The 22,427-nt window shown below is 40.6% G+C and overlaps 1 protein-coding gene across 12 annotated transcripts in view; it reads left to right on the forward strand.

Annotated features, from left to right (window-relative positions):
• Window positions 1-22,427, forward strand: part of nrxn2b (neurexin 2b) — a 719,424-nt gene that overhangs the window by 504,799 nt on the left and 192,198 nt on the right. For 2 of the 12 annotated variants that reach the window (XM_012923522.3, XM_076881966.1), the window contains exon 1: window positions 1,142-2,933. The exons of the other annotated variants lie outside the window; for them this stretch is intronic. In XM_012923522.3, the coding sequence (XP_012778976.1) occupies window positions 2,600-2,933 (334 nt within the window). In that variant the 5' untranslated portion in view covers window positions 1,142-2,599. Of the gene's footprint in view, window positions 1-1,141; window positions 2,934-22,427 lie in introns of those variants that run through there. 12 annotated transcript variants of the gene reach the window in all.

Consider the following 22,427-nt stretch of genomic DNA (forward strand, 5'->3'; position numbering starts at 1 on the left):
ACAACCATTAACTTGTCTGGCCAAAAAGCTTTTCACTCAGTGTCTTCCTTCATGTTTATGGTGAGGGAAGTTTATGAGGTATAATTTTAGCTTATTTTTGTCCCACTACAGAAAGTTTCTCAGGAAACTCTGCAGTATTTTAAGCCAGATTTTGTGCAGTATAGTAGTTGTGTAACAGCTATCAGCGCTATATCAGTGTAACACGGAGTCCTGTTTTGTCACCCTCTGGGTGCAGAGAGAGTCTGGCTAAGCACCCGTCCTCCCAAAAACAAGAGGGAAATCGAAAGTTGGTGAAGAAGTTCATGAGTTTGAGCAGAGTGTGGTTTCTTCCTCTGAGTTCAGCAGTTCATTCTTTCTGCAAGATCAGGACATGTTCCTCGGACCGAGGGAGAAAATTAGTTCTCTTCATCACTGCAAAAGACCTGCGCTGCCTTTTCCCCATCTTGGCTATTATTTTGCCTCTTGTCTCTTGCACTGAGCTCATGTCCTAACTGCACTCTCTATTGGCCATGATTTATCTGATACACAATCTCCTGAAATTTCTCTCTTCTTGCTGTATCCCTCTATCCCTGTTTTATTCATACTGCCTCTCCTCTTGCAGTAAACATTTCTTTGTACTCTGCTCCCATCTTTTTCATCCTCATTATATTGAGTCCTTTTGTTCCACCCACTTCACTTACTGTCATGTTGTCTTAACATCCCCACCTGTCACTCTCCCCCCTTCCACAGTACATACCCTGCCCTCATTTTGACATGAATAGCTGAAAGTGAGTACATGGTGTATAGAAATGAAAAGTAATGTGCAGAGGGATAAACTGAGGTGCAGTTATAAAAGGAACGTTGATTTCAGAGAGGTTTATCTGCGTGTATGAAGTTGTATCAGTCTTTATTGTCACTTGTGGATTTATATACCTTGTTCTGGCCATGCATACTTCAGCCGATGTGCTTGCTGGCGTTGCTTTAAAAGTCACCGGCGCCTGTATGTGTGTGCAAACAACATCCATGCGTGCCTCCCATCCTTCCTGCGTGCGTGCTCTCCTCCTTCAATTCTCTCCAGTCATTCCCCTCCCACTGCCTCTCTCTCTCTCCATCTCTCTCTCTCTCTCTCTCTGCTTCAACCAGACGCACAAACACTCTCTCACTGTGTCTGCTCCGCTCTATGTATCATAGTCACCGTCTGTGCGTTCAAAGGATTCGAGTGTGTCCACCTTTCCCTCCCTTCCAGCATTATTTCTGCCCCTGACTCTTGATTTTTGCCCTGCCCAGCACGGAGCTGTGCGCGCGTGCCGCTGGGGGGGGGGGGGATTGGCTGACTCGATAGCAGGAAAAAGAGACGGGAGAACTGTGCGGGCAGGAAGGATGCGCTCGTTGCTGCAGCTTCTGATTCAATTAGCATGAATTTCACAGCAGAGGCAGTAGCAGCAGCATCATCACCAGACTCTCTCAGCAAGCCAGCTGCTGCACCTTGTGTCGGAGCTCTATTGAGAGGACCAGTGGCTGCTTCTAATCTGCTTCCCACCCTGGAGAGCACTGTTTAAAGGGGCAGAGAAACGGAATTTTATCCTCCAAGGTTGAAGAGCAGTCAGAAGTAGGACGGAGCGTGGTCACAAGTCCAAGGATTAGGAGCATGTTATGTTGAACTGAACATCAACCTCTCTGATGCTTTGGTTGTGGTTTAATCCTGTTAAGGTGTCTTTCTTGGTCCTGCTCTGCATTCCATGACCCATATTGATTTGTTTGTCAGAAAAAAGGAGAGAAATTCAGCAACGTCGCACTTGGAAATAGCCAATCGTTTTGCCCTCTTGTCGACATCCCTTTTTTAAATTTTTTTTTACTATCCAGTCATTTATTCTCTTTATTCATCCCTTGTTTTTCTGATTTCAGCTGCAGACTGAAAGGATTCAGAGCTCTTTCAGGGATTCGAAGCCCCAAAACAGGATTTGGCTGCTCCTTCATCGCAGCACCCTTGTCTCTGCTCTTATTTTTTGCCTCTCCAGTTTGCACTCTGATTTTACTTCTATGTATCTTTTTTTCATTCGCCTGCTCTTCTGGTCTTCTATGTTGGTTCCTAAAAGCTCAGATGGGATGGAATGAGTCTTTTTCTTTGTGATGCAGGCTTGGATTATGGGTGGAGAAGCCCTCTGAAGCTCTCCCCAAGGCAAAGGAAACCCTATCAAACAATTAACTCAAAGAGCTGTACACAAGACATTTTTCAAGGAGCTAAAATGGAGTCTTTTGTTCACTAAATCAGTGCTGCTAAGCTTTGGTTAATGGATTTAGGTTGTTCTTTAAACAAAATAGGTTAAGTTTATTATCAAAAGGTTTAAGTGTTTTGGGAGAGGAGTCGGAGTTGTTGTGGTTCTCAAGGATCAAGTCAGACGCATTTGGATATCAGCACTAGACTGTTGGAGAATTCTTGGGGTTCTTTCATTTCAGGAAGGATTTTGTCTTTTTTTTCTGTTTTTAATTCCAATTGTTTTTGGGATTTTCAAACCGGGATCTTTTTTTTTTTTTTTTTTTGGCTTATATTTTTATTCTGAATTTTCCTTTCCTCCCCGGGCTGGAAGGCTGGGGATCATGGGCCCAGGATTCATTTAAGATGTTCACTTCCTGTGTGTGTCGTATGAGGGGGAGGGGCCTTACAATCCTTTCAGGCCCCACCCCTATGGAACAGGAGGTGGAAGTGGAGGTGGATGGAGGGTTACTAATGGTATCCAGGCCAAGTGCGGCATCACCTGTGGTGTGGGCTAGTCCAGCATTCCTGTTTAGGCTGGTGCTCTCTCTGGCACTGCTAGTTTTCCCGTGCCCAGCCGTGGCCGCACGAGTCTCTTCTTCCCTCAGTACCACCCACCATGTCCACCACTTCCACAACAAGCATGGCACTGTGCCCATTGCCATCAACCGGATGCCCTTTCTTACACGTGGGGGCCATGGTAAGATCATTCTCTTTCTGTTACTAATTACTGCCCTCTCAACACTTCTAAAAACTATCAGTCAAATGTTAATCAGTGATTTTCCTGAGCCATCCCAAAAAGTGCATTTTTATACCTTAAGGAATTTCTCTTCAAGAGGTTGAATTACGCTTGTAATGAGTTCCAAGCTGAGAAAACAAACCCGCACAGGGTATTGGTTTATCCCTCCATTGATTCCTGTCATCTGAGGAAAGATGAGTGGAACCAAGCCTGGGCTTCCAGTCTCATTGCTTCAGCTCCCCATAGGCCAGTGGGTGAATTCATGTCCCTGAGTTGGTGGATAAAATGTCTAGAAGCTTTTTCATGCTGGATTTGTTTTTTGTTTTTTCAGCACATCCCCAGCCAACTGTATTCTGCTACTTGTCTTTCAAATCCAGCACCCATCTTGGGTCTGCTGATTTATTGAACTGTGGCCAATTTATCTAATCACAACCTGTAGTGTAAATGTTGACATGTGATGGCAGCCACTAAAGGAGAGTGGCCTTAAGTGGTTGTGGAAATGCTAAGTTCCGTATGCCGATTGTCATAGTACATTGTGTACTTGAGAAAATCCACTGATAATTGCTTGAGCACTCCTTATTTTGTCCTACTTTCCACAGTATATGTCTTTGGCTCAGTGCTCTATGGTGCATCAGTTGCCGTGGTGTTCTTAGCCTAAGCTGTCAGGGACAAGACAGAGTTTCACACTGATGATTCCTTTGATGTTTGTCAGCCACAGCCTTTTCCACTGCAATGTTACTTCTCTTCTTTTCCGTGAATATATTTTCCTTGTTGTTTCTCAAAGCGCTGTACATACATTACTTTGACAAGAGATACTAATAGTGTTTATTGATTCCTCACCGTGTTCACACACGTGTCTTTCAATTTTCTTCTAGTTGGTTCTCCCAACAACCCTGGATCTTTCTGTAAACCAGTTTCTCTTACTAATTACTGCCCTTCTCGCTTTCTCAGTATAGCTGCAAACCGAATTAAAGCACAGGGCGATCAAACGACAAATAAGATTTCCCATTAAGTGCACTGACTTGACTTGAATTTTAAGTATTGGCTGACTTTTAGACATGTTCTACTCAATAAAAAGAAGAGAGGCACATATTGATAAAGTTTAGGTGGTTCTTTTTTGGGTTTAAATACAATTAAGATTTAGGTTATTGATGCTTTGGATTTATATTCAGTTTTATTGTGATGTAATTGGTGTCATATTACATGGAGTATTTGAAGAAGAACCTGAATCATTTTTCCCTCAGTGACGTTGCTAAAATATAGTGTTTCATCCCAATGCATCCCCATTTTTTTGACTACTGAGTAACAGGCAGTTTTTCTTCTAAAATGACAGTTTCAGCTGGTGTCTTTTCTTCATTTTCCTGCCTTCTCTTCCTTCTAGCTTAGATAATTGGATTGCCCCTTTAAAAACTTCAGTTGCTAAGCTATTTAAATTGACATAATTAACATAAAAATGTTCTCTGGCTCTCTTCCTGTGGATTTATGGCTGTCAAAGAATATTGGTCTGCCAGAGATATGGTCTGTTCGCCCTGTGAAAAGGAAAGACTACATTTCCATAGCAAACTTAGAGCTCAGGCTGGGAGCTCAACTCACACTTTATAGGTCTATTGGTCTTGTGTGTTTGTTCTCGTGTGCTGGAAGTTTTACTGTGATGTATTTTATTTAAAAAAAAAGGGGAAAAAAAGTACACATTGAGCGGAATAGCTGCTAAAGCAAGATGGGGACATTATTTGGTTCACTGGTTGGTTGTATTTGTTGTTCTTTTTTCTCCCTAGCAGTATGCTGTAGCAGTTACTAATGCACGCCTACACAGCAAACACTGCTGCTTCTCATTTGGTTTGTGTTGTTTTTAGTATCGCACTTTCAGCATTTTCATTATCCACTACAAGACAGCACACACACATTAGAACACTCCTTTCGTGTGGGGAGTCAAATACAGTCGCCATTATAAATACTTCCATTCGAGCCTGGCATATCAAGTCCTTGTCTGAAATGCCAGCTCTCCACATATTGTCAACTAAGTGCCACAGCTTATTACTAGAGCTAATACCCCACTCAGTGATAAGAGCCCACTTGCTTCAGAGCACTTTCAGTAGGCAGTTTCTCAACTGGATGTCATTGTCGCAACGCTGCAGCGGACCCTTTCCCGTCACTCATGTATTCGCTCACTAACATCATCTCGATCAGATCTTAAGTTGGCACCAAAACTCTGCAGGAGCTTTCTATCTCCCTGGAATGGTGTATGCCAAACAACTGCCAAGCTACTTCCATCTAGTAGGAAAGTAGGCACCTACAATTCATTACACTGTCAGTGTGGCCCTGTGCCGAGCTCTGGGTTTTAGCATATCAGGTCCATAAGACTCAAGGCTCAAGCACTATCTGATGTTCTCTTCCTGCTTTGTCATTATAATGCTACAGAACACCAGTCTTACACTACATGTATCTTGCAATACCATATATGGCAATTTGTTAATGTCATTTTTTTAAATATTATATATATATATATATATATATATATATATATATATATATATATATATATATATATATATATTCTTATTATTATTTATAATATTTTTTTCATAATTACATTTAAAAATGTAAACCTTAACATTTAGTAAAATTTTAACATTTAAAAGCCTTTTTTCATTTCAATTTTGATGATTATGGACTACAGTTTATCAAAATCAGAATTCTGGCATCTGAAATTATTTTAAAATTTCATTTTTCTTTGAGTAAATTAATGTTCAACCTGTGTAAATACTCTGTGCCTCTCAGTCTTGGCTGCTGACTTGACTCTTGACTGTTGTCCAGATGATGATCACTGATCATCAGTCTTCTAAACCAGAGAAAGTATCAAACATATTACCTGAGCCAGAAAGAAAGAAAAAAGGACTGGTCCAAAATTCTCTTTATCGGGTGAAAGTAAATTTGATATTTCATTTGGAAATCAGCGTCTTGGAGTCTAGCAGAAAAGTAGAGTGTTTAAAGTTCAGTTGTGAAATTTCTGTGGTCTGTGATGATTTGGGGCACTATGTCATTTGCTGATGATAGATGGTCCACTGTGTTTGATGCAGAAGCTTTTACTTTGCTTTTTGCTTCTATGTACTGAGAAACTTTTATATTCTGATTTTCTGCTGACCACAACCAAATCAGCTGCCTTTAACCCCAGACTAGACTAGGTGAAGGGCACAGGTTGAAATGCTCTGCTGGCCTATATGCCTGTTAAGTGACCCCTACACATATACATTGTTTACTCAGTATCTGAATTAGATAGGGAAATTATGATTTATAAGTACAAAAACTATATGAGGCTGAATTAATATGTTTCATTTACAATACTTTTTAACGACAAGTGTGAATACGCTAGGACTGGAATTAGGGAGTGATTGCACTGAGGTATTGACATCCTGTGTCATTGCAAATAAAAGCCAATAAGGCTTGCCCAGAGCCTATTTACATGTGTGATCATCATTGATGTGCACCAGTGGCATGACCATGGTTTTGTTGTCACGTCTACCGGCTCTCACCTGTGCTTGCCGGCAGTCACACCCTTATGCACACTTTGTATGACTTTGGATTGGTGACAAAGAAAATGTTTACCATGCAGGGTAGTCCACGCCTGAACACTTCGGTGCATAGGACTCAGGGGATTAAAAAGCCCATTTCTGTCTTTGATGTGTTTGGGGAGCCTCCAAGACATACGACTTCTGTGTAGATCAGTGGAATCTATTCACTGAGTGTCTCCAGAAGTGTGCTGGTTGTATACGTGTTACCCTGTTTTTGAAAAACTGGGGATGTGACAAAATGACTTACAAATTATATTTAATTTACTATTCAAATAAAGCCCATTTTTCATTGCCAATACTACAAAGGCAAAGGAGAAAATAATAAATGTTCATTTTGTTTAAGAAATACAGTTTAGAACAGAAGTGAGCAGACATCTGAATATGAAATTATTCAAAAATATCACGTGGCACTGCTTTAAAAATATAAACTACATTATGATGTGGAAGTGAAAGCACTTCATTGATGTATTCAGAAATGCAAGTTAAAATGCCACCCTCAAAAAGGACAAGACAAATAAACAGATTCCAGAAGTCACCACCTTTTCTGGGATTCAGCTTATTTAGGAAGAACTAATGCAAGGGGAAAAATGTCCTGTGACTAGACAAATCTAAAATAAAAATAAAAAATAAGTTAAAATGTAGAAACGTATCTAAAAAGGAGAAGACCACAGGTCAAAGCCATCATATGATATAAATAAAATCAGTCCGTTTTGCTTAAAAATATTATGTAATCACTTTGTGAAAACAAATACCTGCACTAACAAAAAAAAAAGTAAAATAGTCTGCTGAACTGAAGCTTTTGAAACAGGCTGATTGAAAGAAAGCGTGGCTTCAACAAGTTGTCAACCAGTTGACATACTGGAAAGGATCATCCAGTTCCTAAATAAAAAATACAATAGGAGGGTGGCAAAAGATGTTGGCTACTCCCAGTCAGAATTTTTCAAAATATGGAGCAAGTACAAACAAAACGATAGAACCCATCCAACCATTGCTGGGTAATCGGGGAAGCAGTTTAAGTAAACAAACCCAAACCTCCCTTTTTCCTGGCACTTCCTGCTTCAGCTATTCAGGGGGGACACTTAGGCCTTCCCAAGCCAGCCAAGAGATGCAGTGTGTCCAGCATGTTCTGGATCTGGACCTCCTAAGCAGTCAAAACAACCTGAACCTTTTGATGTAGTGGATTACTGGGTTACTTTGAGGTCCTCCCAAATGGCCAAGCTGTGTCTAAATTAGATCTCAGACATCCTTTGGCTAAAGCTCATTTCTGTTTTTGGTTTTTTTTGTTTTTTTTTCTTTACATAATTGGTCTTTTGGTCACTACTCGGAGCTTGTGACCATAGGTCACAATCATTCCTGCATTCCTGGTGCCGCATCTGCAGTCATGCACCAGTCTAATAGAATAACTAATGGGTAGAGCGAGAGGCAGTGTTTGTGACACAAAGCTATAAGAACAGGGATTTACATACAGAAAACCCAAAAGAAACCAGCACCTTAACAGGAGAACTCAAAGTTAAAGTGAGCTAAAGAGGAGCAGCCATTGATGAATATCATGAATCACAGATGTGCACTGGCTAAGGAGATTATGCTTTAACTTTGGTCTGCTAGCATTTCAATGAAGCATTTTGGAATCTTTCATTTGAATTTGCTAAAGAAAACCAGCAAATCTCCCCAGTCACTTATGGGATAGGGTTGCATGCAAGGGAAAGGACAGGAGACATTCGTTTTTACCTCAATAGTAAATGCATTGGTGGATCTCAATCCAGCTGAAAATCTGTGGTGAAATTTTAAAAAGAAATAGCCTTGACAAGGCTCAGTCCTTCAAATTCACATCTGTCAACAGTGTGTGGAGAAAGATGGAACTTGAATATTATTTTCATTAGTGCTTATGTACACTTACAAGTTTATATAAACACTATAGAATCTCTCTAAATTCTGGCTAAATTTCAGTAATGATCAGGATCATTTATTTCTTTACCTGCACTTCATAACGGTCATCTTGGAAATGAGGTCAGACTCAACCTCAGGTGTATTTGTAGGAACATAAATGGAATGTAGGCAGGAAATGAAAACTTAACCTCAATCACCCCAAGCCATCTTATAATTTGTAGTTTAGACAGGACCATAATTACAACTGCTCCACATCACCTGGGCCTTTCAACCTCGCCTGTGGTTATAGTGTGTGTGTGTGTGTGTGTATTGTGAGAAGCATATGTCACAGACTTATTTTCTTTTATGGTTAAACATGCAACCTTTCCAGCAAAAGAAAACACATTGTTTTCTCCAGGGCAGCGTTGATTATGGCATAAAGATACACAAAGATCAGCTGCAGCTAAATACCTCCAGAAGGTAAGACAGGTGCTGAGAAACCAGCTGAATGGTAGGAGTATGATCCAAGGCATCAATGCATACGCTCTGTTGGTCATCAGATACCCAGCTGGAATAATAAGCCAGCCACAGGAGGAGGTAGATGCCACTGACAACAAAACTAAAAACAATGCACAGAGTTCTGTTAGAGCCACAGTTAAGATAAGATAAGATAAGATAAGATAAGATAGAACTTTATTAATCCCTCGGGTGGGTTCCTCTGGGAAATTCGACTTCCAAAAAAAGCACAGCAACGACCGAAGTTACAGTTACAGAACTGTTATATATATATATATATATATATATATATATATATATATATATATATATATATATATATATATATATATATATATACAGTCTGATGGCGTGTGGGACAAAGGAGTTTTTAAGTCTGTTAGTTCTTGTCTTGGGGAGAAGCAACCTGTCACTGAACAGACTCTTCTGGTTGTTAATGGCCGTGTGCAGAGGATGCCTGGCATTGTCCATAATGTCCATCAGTTTCTTTAATGTCCTTTTCTCTGCCACTGTCACCAGAGTGTCCAGCTTCATGCCGACCACAGAGCCAGCCTTCCTGATCAGTTTCTCCAGCCTGGATGAGTCCCTCTTTGCTGTGCTGCTCCCCCAGCACACCACAGCATAGAAAAGTACTCCAGCAACCACTGACTGGTAAAACATCCTCAGGAGCTTCCTGCAGATGTTAAAAGACCTCAGCCTCCTGAGGAAGTACAGTTGGCTTTGGGCTTTTTTATACAGGTGCTCTGTGTTGCATGACCAGTCCAGTTTATTGTCCACCCACAGCCCGAGGTACTTGTACTTGTTGACCACCTCCACCTCCTCCCCCTCTATCTGAACCGGCAGTGGACCTGCTCTAGACCTCCCGAAGTCCACAACCAGTTCCTTAGTCTTTGAGGAAACATGAAGAATCCTGAATTTCTCCAGAAGACAGACACAACCAAGTGGTGGGGGTTGTGTATAGCTGTGAGCATATGGACTAGAAGTCTCCATGGGAGACACCACCAAAGGTAGTTGAGGTCCTGTGGGACTTCAAGTTCCAGACAGACATGCAGGTTCTGGCCAACCAACCAGACATAGTGGTGGTTGAAAAAGAGCAGAAACGGAAGCTGTGATAGATATGGCAATCCCACGGGACATCCACATCAGGAAGAAGGATAAAAACTTCGAGAACGGTAAATCGACTGCTACTGATGTAGTGCTTTTCTTCTCTAATACTCATACAACCAGTCACACACACATATAGTGCCCTTGAAGTAATTGATGTATTAAAGAGTCACACATTATGACCTGCTTATATAAATTTAATTGCTATATTTATCATAGCTTTACTTTTTTAATTAGTATAATATATCATAACCATTAGAATTCTAGTATCAGTCTTGGTTTTCATCATTTTTTAAATTTTAAATATATTTGTCTCTTTCTGTCCAGTCACTAGATCATAATTCTACATTACCGTTATCTGTTAGACTTATCATCCGGCAAGATTTCAAAACTCTGTTTCCCTTGGTGCCTTCTCTTCTTTTAGAGCTATAATTTCTGCACGACGCGGTCCACTTTCCCCAAAAGAACACTCACTCTTTGTAGTCCTCTGTGTGCTAAGATTTGTTTGCCTTGACCATACATGCATACCGATGAGGTCAGCTGCTGCATACACCCCTTCATCTGTCCTATCCTGGACAAGCAGGTTCACTGGCCCTCTGATTCCAAAGGCCCAATCACCATCCTTGCTGAGAACCACCCAGTGTGTGGCCCTCTTGACTCGAGCCCTGTCCTTGTCTTTCACCAATGGCCTATATCACTGGTTACTGTGCTAATGACAGGCTGCTATGTTTGATAATCACCACTTTATCTCTGGGCTGCAGGGGGAGGTCAGTTGCAATGTGTGTGTGTGTGTGTATCTGTGAACTCATTTGAGCGCACTCCTTTGAGAGTCAAGTCACAGCCCTTCTCTTTCAGAGAACACTATTAGTATTCATGATTCTGCCTCCACAAGAAGTCCAAGGCACACAACCACATGCACGGACATGCGCATCGTGATGAGGAACAGAAAGAACGCCTCAGGTGTTCTGGCCAGTTAAGATAAGCTAGCTGGTTTGGCATTTTCTGTCCTTCACACACCCAGCCCCCCACCTTTTTTAACACCTGAGCTACGCTGAAAGGAAACACATAAAAGCGCCAGACTACACCTTTCCAAAAAATTTCCAAAAATCCAGCAAGCATGTAATCAACAATCAATTTTCTCACTGTTGAGCCCACCATTGCTTTGGTTAATTTAACTGTTCCCCTCAATATTTTCACTGTATCTTCAGCCATACTTTGAGATAATGTGCTTTTAACTTTTTTTTTACATGTAGTGTCATACAGGGAAGTGCTTTTTTCAGTTTGGGCTTCCATTTTTGTATAAAACTATGTGCTGGCCGATGTCTAAAAGTGTATCTTTTGCTGTCTTTTCAGGGTATCTGAAGTTATTTTTTCATGCTCAACTATGTCTTGTGGAATTTTGTTACCCTATCGTTTTAGCTATAGATGCCAGAGTGGCACACCCCGTTATATAAATGTAAGATCCTAATGAGCACTGATAGGTAATTAGTCAGAGCTTGTGAGAGCAGACATTCAACAAGACTTAACTGCCTTTGCATGACAGCTGTGACACATTTTTAGGTAGAATTTGACTTTTGTTAAACCTGAAGAAAATTATGTAATTAGTGTTCAAATAAAAATTTAAACAGGAAACATGACATTTTACACTTGAAGGAAAGTCAACTAGTCTACTGTATTGATACATCTGCTACTTCAGCTATTTTTCAAAATACCTTTTTAACATATCATATAAAGAAATTTAAAAGTTTCCCTTCAATGAAACAAACACCCTAATTATACTCCTGTTTAAGTGGGAAACGTGATACTGCCTAGATTTTCTATTAGTTTTCTATCAAGGTACATTGACTGGCTTTCTACCACAACCATATGCCCACCCAAACATGGAAACAATAAGTCTCTTTCTTGTAAAAAAACAAACAAATCAAGAGTAGAAGTCATTTATGGGGCGGGGGGTTAAAGGTTACTTTAATGTGTGTAATAGATTTACTTATGAAAGCACTATAGATGCATCAGTGGGAGTGTGTCATGGGCAGGGGCAACGCCTTAGCTTTATAGACAGCAAAGACAAGGAAACCAGACCTGCAGAGGGTGCACTGATGTCAGCCCACTTTAATTATTTATCTTTCAAATATTAAAGCAGACAACGTGGGGTCCACGCCACGTATTTCAGTCTCTAGTGGGAGTGCTGGGCATTAATAAACAAAAGGGGCTTATATTATGCATGAAAGACACTTTGGAAAACCCTCACCTCTGCTTCTCTGCCTAACCCGACCAAACTCTAGGAGACAGATGAAGATACTTTCATGAGCTTTGCAGCTATATGAATGTGGCTCATTGTCTCATTTCTTCCCACGCAGAGAACACTGTATGGGTCATTTAACATTTATCTATAGAGCTAGCTTTTCTCTGTGGGTCTGCTGCTTGGCTTTTATCATATTTAAAAAAGCTTTTTATTGTTATGTTGCCTTCAAATATTTAAATGCAGCTTCCTTGACTGAGAAGAAAGAAAGAAAGAAAGTGTACTTTATTGGTCCCCGTGGGGAAAATCCCTCTCTGCATTTAACCCATTCACTCAGTGAAGCAGTGGGCAGCCACTGGGCGCCCGGGGAGCAGTGTGTAGGGACGGTACCTTGCTCAGGGGTACCTCAGGGTAGTTGTTCAGGGGAATCGAACCCCCGACCTTCCGATCATGGGGCCACCACTCTACCTACTGAGCTATCCCTGCCCTAGATGAGAGCACTCACAGCAAGCAGGTTGTCTTTTGTTGTCAGCTCTCATTTTTTCCATCTTATTATCTGACGACATAACCCATGGGACTAGATGATGTACTGGCTACATTTATTTTCTACCAGTTCACTTTTTTTCATGCAGTCCTTCAGGACCACACATGTTTTTGGGCCTTCATTTAATTATTTATGCATTTTGTAAACTCAATTGCGTTGTTAAAGAGGTTTGGCAAAATGTGATGTGACGCTTAAGCGGAAGCATGTGTCATGACTGCAGTAATATGTCAGGATGTGAAAATAAAGATTGACTAAAGATGTTCGTCAAAAAGAAACCTCCTACTGCGTGTGTGCATACCCTGTATCGCAAACATCCACATGTACACACATGCGCACACCCACACATGTTCTGCCTGCAGAAAGTAACTTTGCAGAGTTCAAGTGAACTTCAAAGATCTCAGTATCTCCACCTGACATATCTGTGTCAGGGCTGTGATGACTGACAGACGTAACATCAGTCACCATCATCCTCCCCTGCCACTACCTCTAATGTGCCCACAAGTCATCCCTGCATGGAGCATCCATATCGGAGAAGGAGGGAGGGGAAGATGAGGTATCTGGTGGAAATGAGAAAGAATGGTGAAGAGTGGAGATTAATAGAGTATGGAAAAGAAGGAGAGCTTGCACAGCAGGGAAGGCAAATGCAGGTTGGAAAGGGAAGGAGAGAGAGAACTACAGACAGAGCTAGAGTCTTGGTACTGTGTGTTTGAAACCCTAACTCATCTCCTTGCACACAGAGCCTTGACACACTTAAATCTCCTCCCCAGGGTCTTTGGGGAGCTGTAGAGATGAACCAAGACGCTCCTGGAGCAGAACCAGCGATAGGCGAACCCCTGATACATTGCACTCTGCTCCACTCTCTACTCTGTGCTGCTGCTACATTATCCCACCTCATCAGTCATTTCAGTGTGGAAATAGGTTATTCAGGAGTGAGCCCAGGTGACTATCCCATTTGGGGCTAACCAAAGCCAAACTCAGCTTCTGGGCAACAGAGCCTTAAACCTTTTCAGTCCACTTTGACATATGTGAAATGTGGATTGATACGTGTCCCTGTGATCTCTGACCACGCTACTGAACGCGACTAGAACTACGAGACTATCAACTATTTGTCCATTTGGCAAATAGTCTGCAATTAGTTTGTGTGTTTGTTTCATCCTTTCCAACGTGGGGTTGACTTAACTTAATCAGAACAACAAAGAAGATCACATATTGTAGCATATGGTACATTCCCATTCATCTGATTGTATGATGTGCAGATTAGGTGAGTGCTTGTTCTCTTGTGGGATGAAGGAAAAGTCCAGGTCAATACTCAGAGAGATTCAAGTGAAAGCAATAACTCGAATTGGCTGTAAACTTGATTGATTGCAGTGGAGAACAGTGCAAGTGGAACATTCATAATGGTAGTGGCACAGTGAAGGCCTATTCACCGTCATCCTGTACTTACAGAGAGAGTAGAGTCTATAATCTGTCTGCAGTGATAACTGTAATGTGGGGGACTTTATCTGCCAAGGGGGAAACCAAGAGGCTTATCTCATGGCCTGTATGTAAGGCAAATCACTCAGTCGCCCATCCTCTACAAGCTTCACCCTATCCACCTCCTCCTCTTCGTCTTTCACATGACAGCTAATGTTTCCTCATTGGGCAGATTATTGACCGCCAATGGCAGGGAATGTGAGTGGGCTAAGAGGCTCAGTCTGGCAGGGAATTTAAAAATGGATTGTTTCCGCACAATCTCCAATTTTAAACTCTACACAAGGGTAGACTGTCTCTGTGAAAAATTTAACAGGGAGAAACATGACATTTCATCTGCTTATTTGTTTATGCTGGAGGACTAAATGGCCCCTTAGCCAAATAAATTGAAAATGGCATCGAGGACTTCTCCTAAATACTGAGAATTCACTCTTAATTTGCCTCTCCAAAGTAATTTGGGCTCCTTGAAATGTTTTCAATTAAACTCGTGTATCTCTTGTCCTGAAACCTTGGAACTCTCCTCGGTTAGTGCAGCGCTATCTGCATATTCATCTTTTGGGATAATGGCTGTCCAGTGCACATGCTCTCCTGCCCTTTTCAGCTTTCATAGAGGGCTAGGTTTACCCACAAAGCGGGTTAGATTTCAACTAACTGTCACCATGAAACAAAATCCTACGGAGGCAAAGTACTGTTGTAGTGTTAGAGGCATGGCTGGTTTGTATTTTTAGTCCTGATGGGTCTTGTAATGATCAGATTACAGGACTGCTTGATTTATAGTTACCAAAACAAACACGTTGCCGTGATGTCGAAGACAAATTACATCGCGACAGATTCGGGCGAGCGGCAAAAGTCATTTGGCATTTGAGGAATTAGAGGGACTACACCGTGGCACTGCCAAACAACCGGGTTCTACCTGTACACCATTTCTCAGATGCAGATGAATGTGCTTGACCTTCCCCTGCCCACTTGTCTCGGTGTCTGTGTCTGTCTGTATTTTAAACATTCCTTGCACAGCAGCCAGTGACTGAGTGCTGCTTTTGTACTTTTTTTTTATTTCAATCTTGTTACCTTGTTTCCATTATTGAGAGCTAGATAAACAGTCTGTTTGTCAATGATTGGCATCTGCTTTATGCGCAGGTGGTACCTGCATTACACTTGAGTTGAATTGGATCCCCCAGTTGAGAGTTACCCCTGTCAAGTCTTCCTGTCAGTCATTTGTCCTGCTTTGTCAGGTTCCTCCCTGCTTTCATAGTCTCCGTTTCCCTGTCTGGACTTGCTCTCTGATTTTTCATACAGTGCATAGAAACATAATGCTGCCCCGGTATTGATTGCAATTCACTCACAGGTAGAAGCTTTTGTACATAAGCCGTACTTTGGTCATCAAAAGGTCAGTGCTATTGAACAGTAATAAACAAGATTGATGCTGGATTCTGGCAGAAGCCTTTAAGTGGTAGATAATGGATGCACTATAGTTATATCATCAATAGGAATGTTTGCAACTTTTTGTTCTTGCTTTTACTTACTAAAACTTCAATTTATCTCCCTTTGTAGCCTTTCCTTTTTGGCAACACATTATTCTTTGGAGATAATTCCAATCCTTTTACAGACAGAGGTGAGAAATCATCACTATTTTTATTCAGTGATGTCAGTGAGTCAGACAGGCTCAAAGTATGCAGATGATTCACAAGTTATGATGTAGAGACTGTAAATGTATTGTATCCTGTCACTCCATTATGACTCATTGCATTTGCGTAAATGTAACTGTTGGCATAAATGTAAGTGTTGTTCCAACACACATACACACACACACACACACACACACACCAAAAGGCTGGTTCATAAATCGAGTCCACCCGCACAAATAATTTTGGGAATGGATTTTAATGGCACCGATTTTCCGTTGAAATGTTAAACACAATATCTATTAATTGTACCTTTTTAATAAGGTCCTTGTCACATTAGTCCTTCAGCAAATATATTACCACATAGTGTCATTTTTACTTGCAGAACATTTGTTCTGCGCTGTTGAAACTCCATAGCATTTACACCAGCAGCAAGGCATGGTGGCTATTTGCATATTCAGGGTGCTTTGTGACTCACATTTGCTTCTTTATAAAAGTCATGAAGCAGACCTAGGCATTGTACAATCACCCTTATTTGTTCTGCATATCCAGCCAATGGGAAATTAGGATTCAAGCATATGCAGTTTGTCCCATTTCAGCCGTGAACAAACGCCCTAATAGAGAAAGGTTTACTGTTTTTTGAGATTTTTGTTGCTTTATTTTGAGGACCACAGTTAAATTTATATAAGTTAGTCTAAGTTAACTAACTCACATTTAAAAAAAGAAAGCTTGATGTAGAATGTAGAGTTTTTAACAGGAAATTCAAAGCATGTATGAAGTAAAGCTGTGGGCTAAGTTTATGGAGAGCTGATTTTTGGGTTTAAGGATTACAGTTTGAATCATAATTAAAAGACTAAACACGGAGAGAAATGCAAAAAACGTGACTGATTTACAGTGAGAAAGACATTTGAACTTTTGCTAGAAAAGCTGCATAACCAACAAGAGATTTTTCACCAAGCTTTGCATATCCAGGAATGTAGTTGTCAAGGCTAGCTATCACAAAAATGACATGATGGGGAGTTTATTAAAGAATGTTTGGTGGATGCTAATATGCCCAGAAGAAGGAAGCCCTGCTCTGGGCAAAACATTACAAGATAGAACTAGGATATTGCAGGAGTTTCAGCTTTAAAACTAGCATTTTTTTCTTTCTATCCTTGGCTCTGGAGGAGAGCTGTGACCTCAGCGACACAGCCCAGTTTCTCATCTTTGTATATGGGTTAAGGGAAGAGTTTAAGATTACAGAGAAGCTGGCAGCAATAAAAAGGACTACGAGGGGGGGAGTGATTTATTCACATAGGTAAGTTCATGCTCGGAAAGGCTTGGTTTGAAATGGTACAAACTAGTAGGTGTTACTACCGTTGGCTGTGCAAATCTGATACACTTTTGAAGCAGAAACAGACAGACAAAGTGACTACAGTGAAATTAGTATGTTTGAATTATATTATATACCAGGAGGTGTTGTGTAAGTCATTGCTAAAAATTAATCATATTTTTGATTTGTAACTAAAATATATAAGTACATCAGGGCACAGATTCACAGACTGCCTATTTCACACTTTTATTACCTAATCTACATCTAGTCTTGCCAGTAGCAGTTTATAAAGAGATAAAAATTAATACTGAGCAGAATGAATCCCAGTTTAGGCCCCAAGCTGTTGGGGCCTTCCTCCTAAGTCTAGATTTTTCATGTGGCCCCCTTTGGAAAACCCACCCCTGTCGCGGAGGATGTTGTTGGACAGTCCATATCGGCATTGGAGTCCGTTTGAACAGATAACAAAGACAGCAGTATGTGTTATGGGTACACTGTTGCTGTGTGTGTATCACACAAGGCCAGATAGATGGAAGGACGGGAGCAGAGAGAGAATTGATGAATGCATGCACAGTGGGCGAGCAGGTGAGAGATGGAGAGCTCTGGGTTTTTTCTCCCTTTCTCTTTTCTCTCAGTGCCGGGAGGTGACCTCTAGGTCCATGATATGAAGAGAATGTCACGCAACATTACCCCTCCTTTCGCCCTAGACGCAGATGAAGTTTTATTTTTGTGCTGTGCTGTGGAGAGAAAACAATTCTTTTCCTTCGTGATTAATGTCTGGTATGTGGGCATTCAGCACAGAAGGAGGTAGTGCAAAGATTCGCATCCCTTTATACATTCTCTCTCTGATCTGCCACATGTATTAATCAGACTGTTGACATGCTCAGAGGGGGAGCAGAGTATCCAGGACCCTCAGGATGTCAGCTGCAGTCCTTGCTCACTGGTTACCTGAACTTGTGCCAGAAGGTTCTGCGATTTCACACACAAACAGCTCAAGCTTTCCACTGGAAAATGGTATCTCTGTGGAGAATCTTTATGGCAGGTCCAGGTTTTATGAGAAATATGCGAAAAGCCAGCAGCCATAGTCTGAATAACTTATATGTGACCTTGTCCGGTGAGTTTAACGGCAAAATTTAGTCTGTTACCAGTAATGTCACATTAATCCATAGTCAATAGTTTGGTACGTGGAACCAAGCAGACACCAAAGTAAACTCTGAGGCTATGAGCAATATCTGTCAAAATAGCCTCAAATGTCTGTATATGATACAAAAAGTGTTTTAGTGCCATGTCAGTATATTTGATTATCAGGCAAAGATTTTCATTTTCCACATGGATGAGACACTTTGCATGACCACCCACTCACATGGTTGATTACTAAGTAAGGCACAGCCCAAGCACACCCTGGCTTTTTGTTTTTTGTTTGTTTTGTTTCTTTTACCTTAACCACCGCCCAAATCAAGTGCATAATCCTAACCTGTGGCCCCCATTTGTCTCTATCTCAGTCAGGCTGCTGTTTAGCTCAGCTATTAATATGTTTCCATGTTTATTTACTCTGGAGGATGCTGTAAAACTTTTTGAAAGGAGTCTGATAAGAGTCAATGTATCAGTAAAGCTTACATATGTCTGATGACACCAATACTGAGGTGAGCTGTTGAGAATATCCTGAACCTTTCTGATGGTAAGCGTTGCTGTTTTTTCTGCTGTCAGCAGCTGTTAGCAGGAGTTAACTTTCTTTATAAATACAGGCCATTTACCATTTACCATTTCTTTGAAACGGCTCTAACATTGTTAGACTTAAATACAATGTGAGAATATAATCACACTGTTTATCAACGGAAAAGTGTGATTTTTAGGACCCTTGAGTGAAAATGAGGAGGAAGCATGAAGAGGAAGATGAGAGAGATGTACAAATACATGTGCAAATGTAATATGATTATAATAAGCTAAAAAGAGGCATTTGTGATCTTGAAATTAAAATGAACTTGTAAGGCCCTCTATCTATAATGCTACATGCATAAAACACGCTCAGGCAGAATAGTAATTTTGGCCACCATATTCAAGATGGCAGAGCAATATACCAGCTTCCACAAACCAGTGGCTGCTCCTGTATATTTTTTAATGTTTTAATTCTAAGTTTGACAATATATGTATATTACAAATACAGTTAAATAACCTAAAATAACTTTGGACTCCACCTTTAAACATCCTTCCCTCAGTCTGGTCACCATGTTGTTCAAGCAAAACCAAAACATAGATGTCACAAGAGGTGATAAGGAGGAAAACGCATTAAAGTTTAAAAACACTGCACTACTACTGCATATGCACTTAAAAAACAAAGTTTTACTTGGCATTTTATATTTCATCTAATAGCAAAGAAATACTTGTTCTATCCTATAGCTGCACTCAACGGCATTGTGAATCTTAAAAATAAAAGTCATTCACACCTAAAGTAGTTTTATTTCATTTATTATGGGCCGATATTTCATTTAAGTGCTCTGCGTTTTAGAGCTGCAGCAGGTGCAGACCTGTAGTCTCTCTCCTCTCCACAGATACCAGTCAGAGAAGCCACAGTGAGTTCTGCGTGTCCCAGTACACATTCTCAAATTTGAGAAACTTTGTAAAATACAAAAGCATGAAGACTTTCTTTGATTCTAGCTACACTGTCATTCCTGAAAGTGAAGATAACCACACCTAAAGTGTGCAGCATAACCTTACATAAATTATAACAGTTATATGTAGTATATTTATAATTTACCACTATATCAGTGCCGATAAAACAAACATATTTTCTAAAATATTGTGTAAGTTGATGTTTTTCCTCCTTCCAACTGCTACCCAAATGATGCTTTGTTGCTTCTGAAATCTTATTTCGATCATATGTACAGTACAGTGTCATTTTACCACATGGCAGCCAGCCATTTTGATGAGTTTCTAATGGCCACAGTTTAATTTTCAAGAACACAAAAGCAGCCTCTTTCACTATAGTTTCCATTATCAAATTTGGCTTAAATGAACAACGATCCCATAATACACTGCGTTTGTGGTGTCGTTTCCCTGAGCTCTATTGAAAGCTTTCTGTGGCCAGTATATCGAGGAAGTGAGCCCTGTTCTCTCTTCACACACCCAAGCTGTAATACAAAGCTGCACGACATGGTTTCTGTCTAATGTTAGTCAGTGTTAGATTTGACACAAAGTACTCTCAGAACTAAGCAGATGTGGCACAAGACAGACGAGGTGACACAGGTTGTGGGTGTGTACAATTGGTGGTGGGGCTGTCCTAAGCTGGCTTTGTGTTTATCATTGACCTTGTATCCAACTCCTAACAATGGTACCAAGCAAGATGTATGAGTATGTATGTGCTAGTGCTTTACTAGGAGTGATGAGTGGAAAGTGACAGAAGGTTCCTCATACTGAAATGATTGTGTGCGTTGTATCATACACGTCTTTGCATGTGTGGAGGCAGCGTGTGTGTTTTAAGGGTGGGGGAGGTGAGACATAACAGAGGAGCTGGCATTCGAGCATCTGGAAAGGTGACTTTGACTCTAAACAAACAGTTGAAGCTGGGAGTTGATTGGCAGAAGAATATCTTGTCCTTGCATTTGCCTCTCATTGCTGTTTGATTGTGAATTAAGCCCTGCACGCTTGAAATGAGCAGGTACTTTGTTACAGGTGTAGCAAGAGATAACTGATAATCTCTTCCTGATATTTACTTGGGACTCAAGGACGTCTTATATTCTAAAGAAGCAGTAAGACAAGGGATTATTCTACAAGCGAATTACAATGTTTCTTTTATCCCAAGACCAAGACACTATTAGATAAAACTCCAATGATCTGTAACTCAGCTCTACTTTTTGATTCTGCTCATGCACTGTTGGACATGGCAGCATTACTGAAACCCATGATGTGCCTATACCCTATAGTGTGTTGACAGCTTGATGTCAGACAGGTCTTTTCTTTCTTATTATTTCTTTCAAGAATAGCTGATGGTCATTCAGCAAGAAGAATCTCTGAGAACAATATTCTAACAATATTCTTTTGTCTCTTTAACACTCATTTACACTAAATCCAAACACAGTGGGTTGGGATGCAGGGCAATGTCCCAAACATTGCCCTGCATCGAGACATGGTTGGTGAGATTCCAGCTTTATATCTAGCGGAGGTGTGCTGGCATGGCAGACTGTTCCTGTGACATGACACAAGCCCACGGGTGACTTCCGTTGTGACTAGATCTGAAGCCAGTGTTACCTAAGCTGGACATGGCTGCCAGATTTCCAGAAAACAGCCAAATACTTTGTGGGTTTGAGGGGTGGACTAACACTTTTGGATTCAACCTCTTAAGTCACACTCCTTAAGCAAATAATCCATACAAATAACCAAATATCCTACCTACGGAAACTTGCAGAGTGCTTTTACCCAGTGTAAGATACAGTATCTCCCTTTGAAAAGCTCCAAGGTTGTTTAAGGCAAACACCTGAAAAAGAGAGGTCAGGGATTTAATTAATTTGCTTGAACTGCATCATCAACACAACACACCACCACCCCTGCTGGTGATCTGCATCATAAGCATTATCTCAGAGGCCCCAATTAAATCCTTAGCCATTTTCAGTAACTCTGTTTAACGTACATCAAATCAGTTGTTACTTTAACTTTCTTCACCTCAGTGACTTCTTCCTGTTTTTGACAAGAAGTTGTCCGCTGTAAAAGTGAAAAATAGCAAAATATTTGTTTAGAGTGATAAAATAAGTGATGTAGTGATAAGAGGATTTGTTGTTTAGAGGAAAAAGCTTGATGGCTTGGAATGACCTCTAAATTTTACAGGTCCATCAGGCAAAAACTGTCAGTGCTAAAAGTAATTTTGTGCCACATTGCTGAAAATTCATAAAAGATATCCTTTCATCAAACCAACCTTTCTCATAGACTAAATTTTTAAAAAAGTCCATTAGTTGGTTAATCAGAAGAATAATCAGTATAACATTAGTATATTAATTTTTATGATTGATAAGATATCCAGCCAGTCATTAGATCAATCAAGTTTTATGCAACCATCTTTATTTAAATCTCTAAAACTCCAGGTGTCACACCGTTCTCGACTTCCCAACAACAGTTCCTCTCGAATGATGTCTTGATGCTTTTAGGTTCGCCGCTGTCTTCATTGATCTTTTTCCCCCTTCTGACTCTCTGTTAAATCTCCGCCCCTCCCAGGTCATTCTGCAGTA

This window comes from Maylandia zebra, linkage group LG3, assembly GCF_041146795.1.
Source record: "Maylandia zebra isolate NMK-2024a linkage group LG3, Mzebra_GT3a, whole genome shotgun sequence".
In the NCBI taxonomy this organism is placed as follows: Eukaryota; Metazoa; Chordata; class Actinopteri; order Cichliformes; family Cichlidae; genus Maylandia; species Maylandia zebra.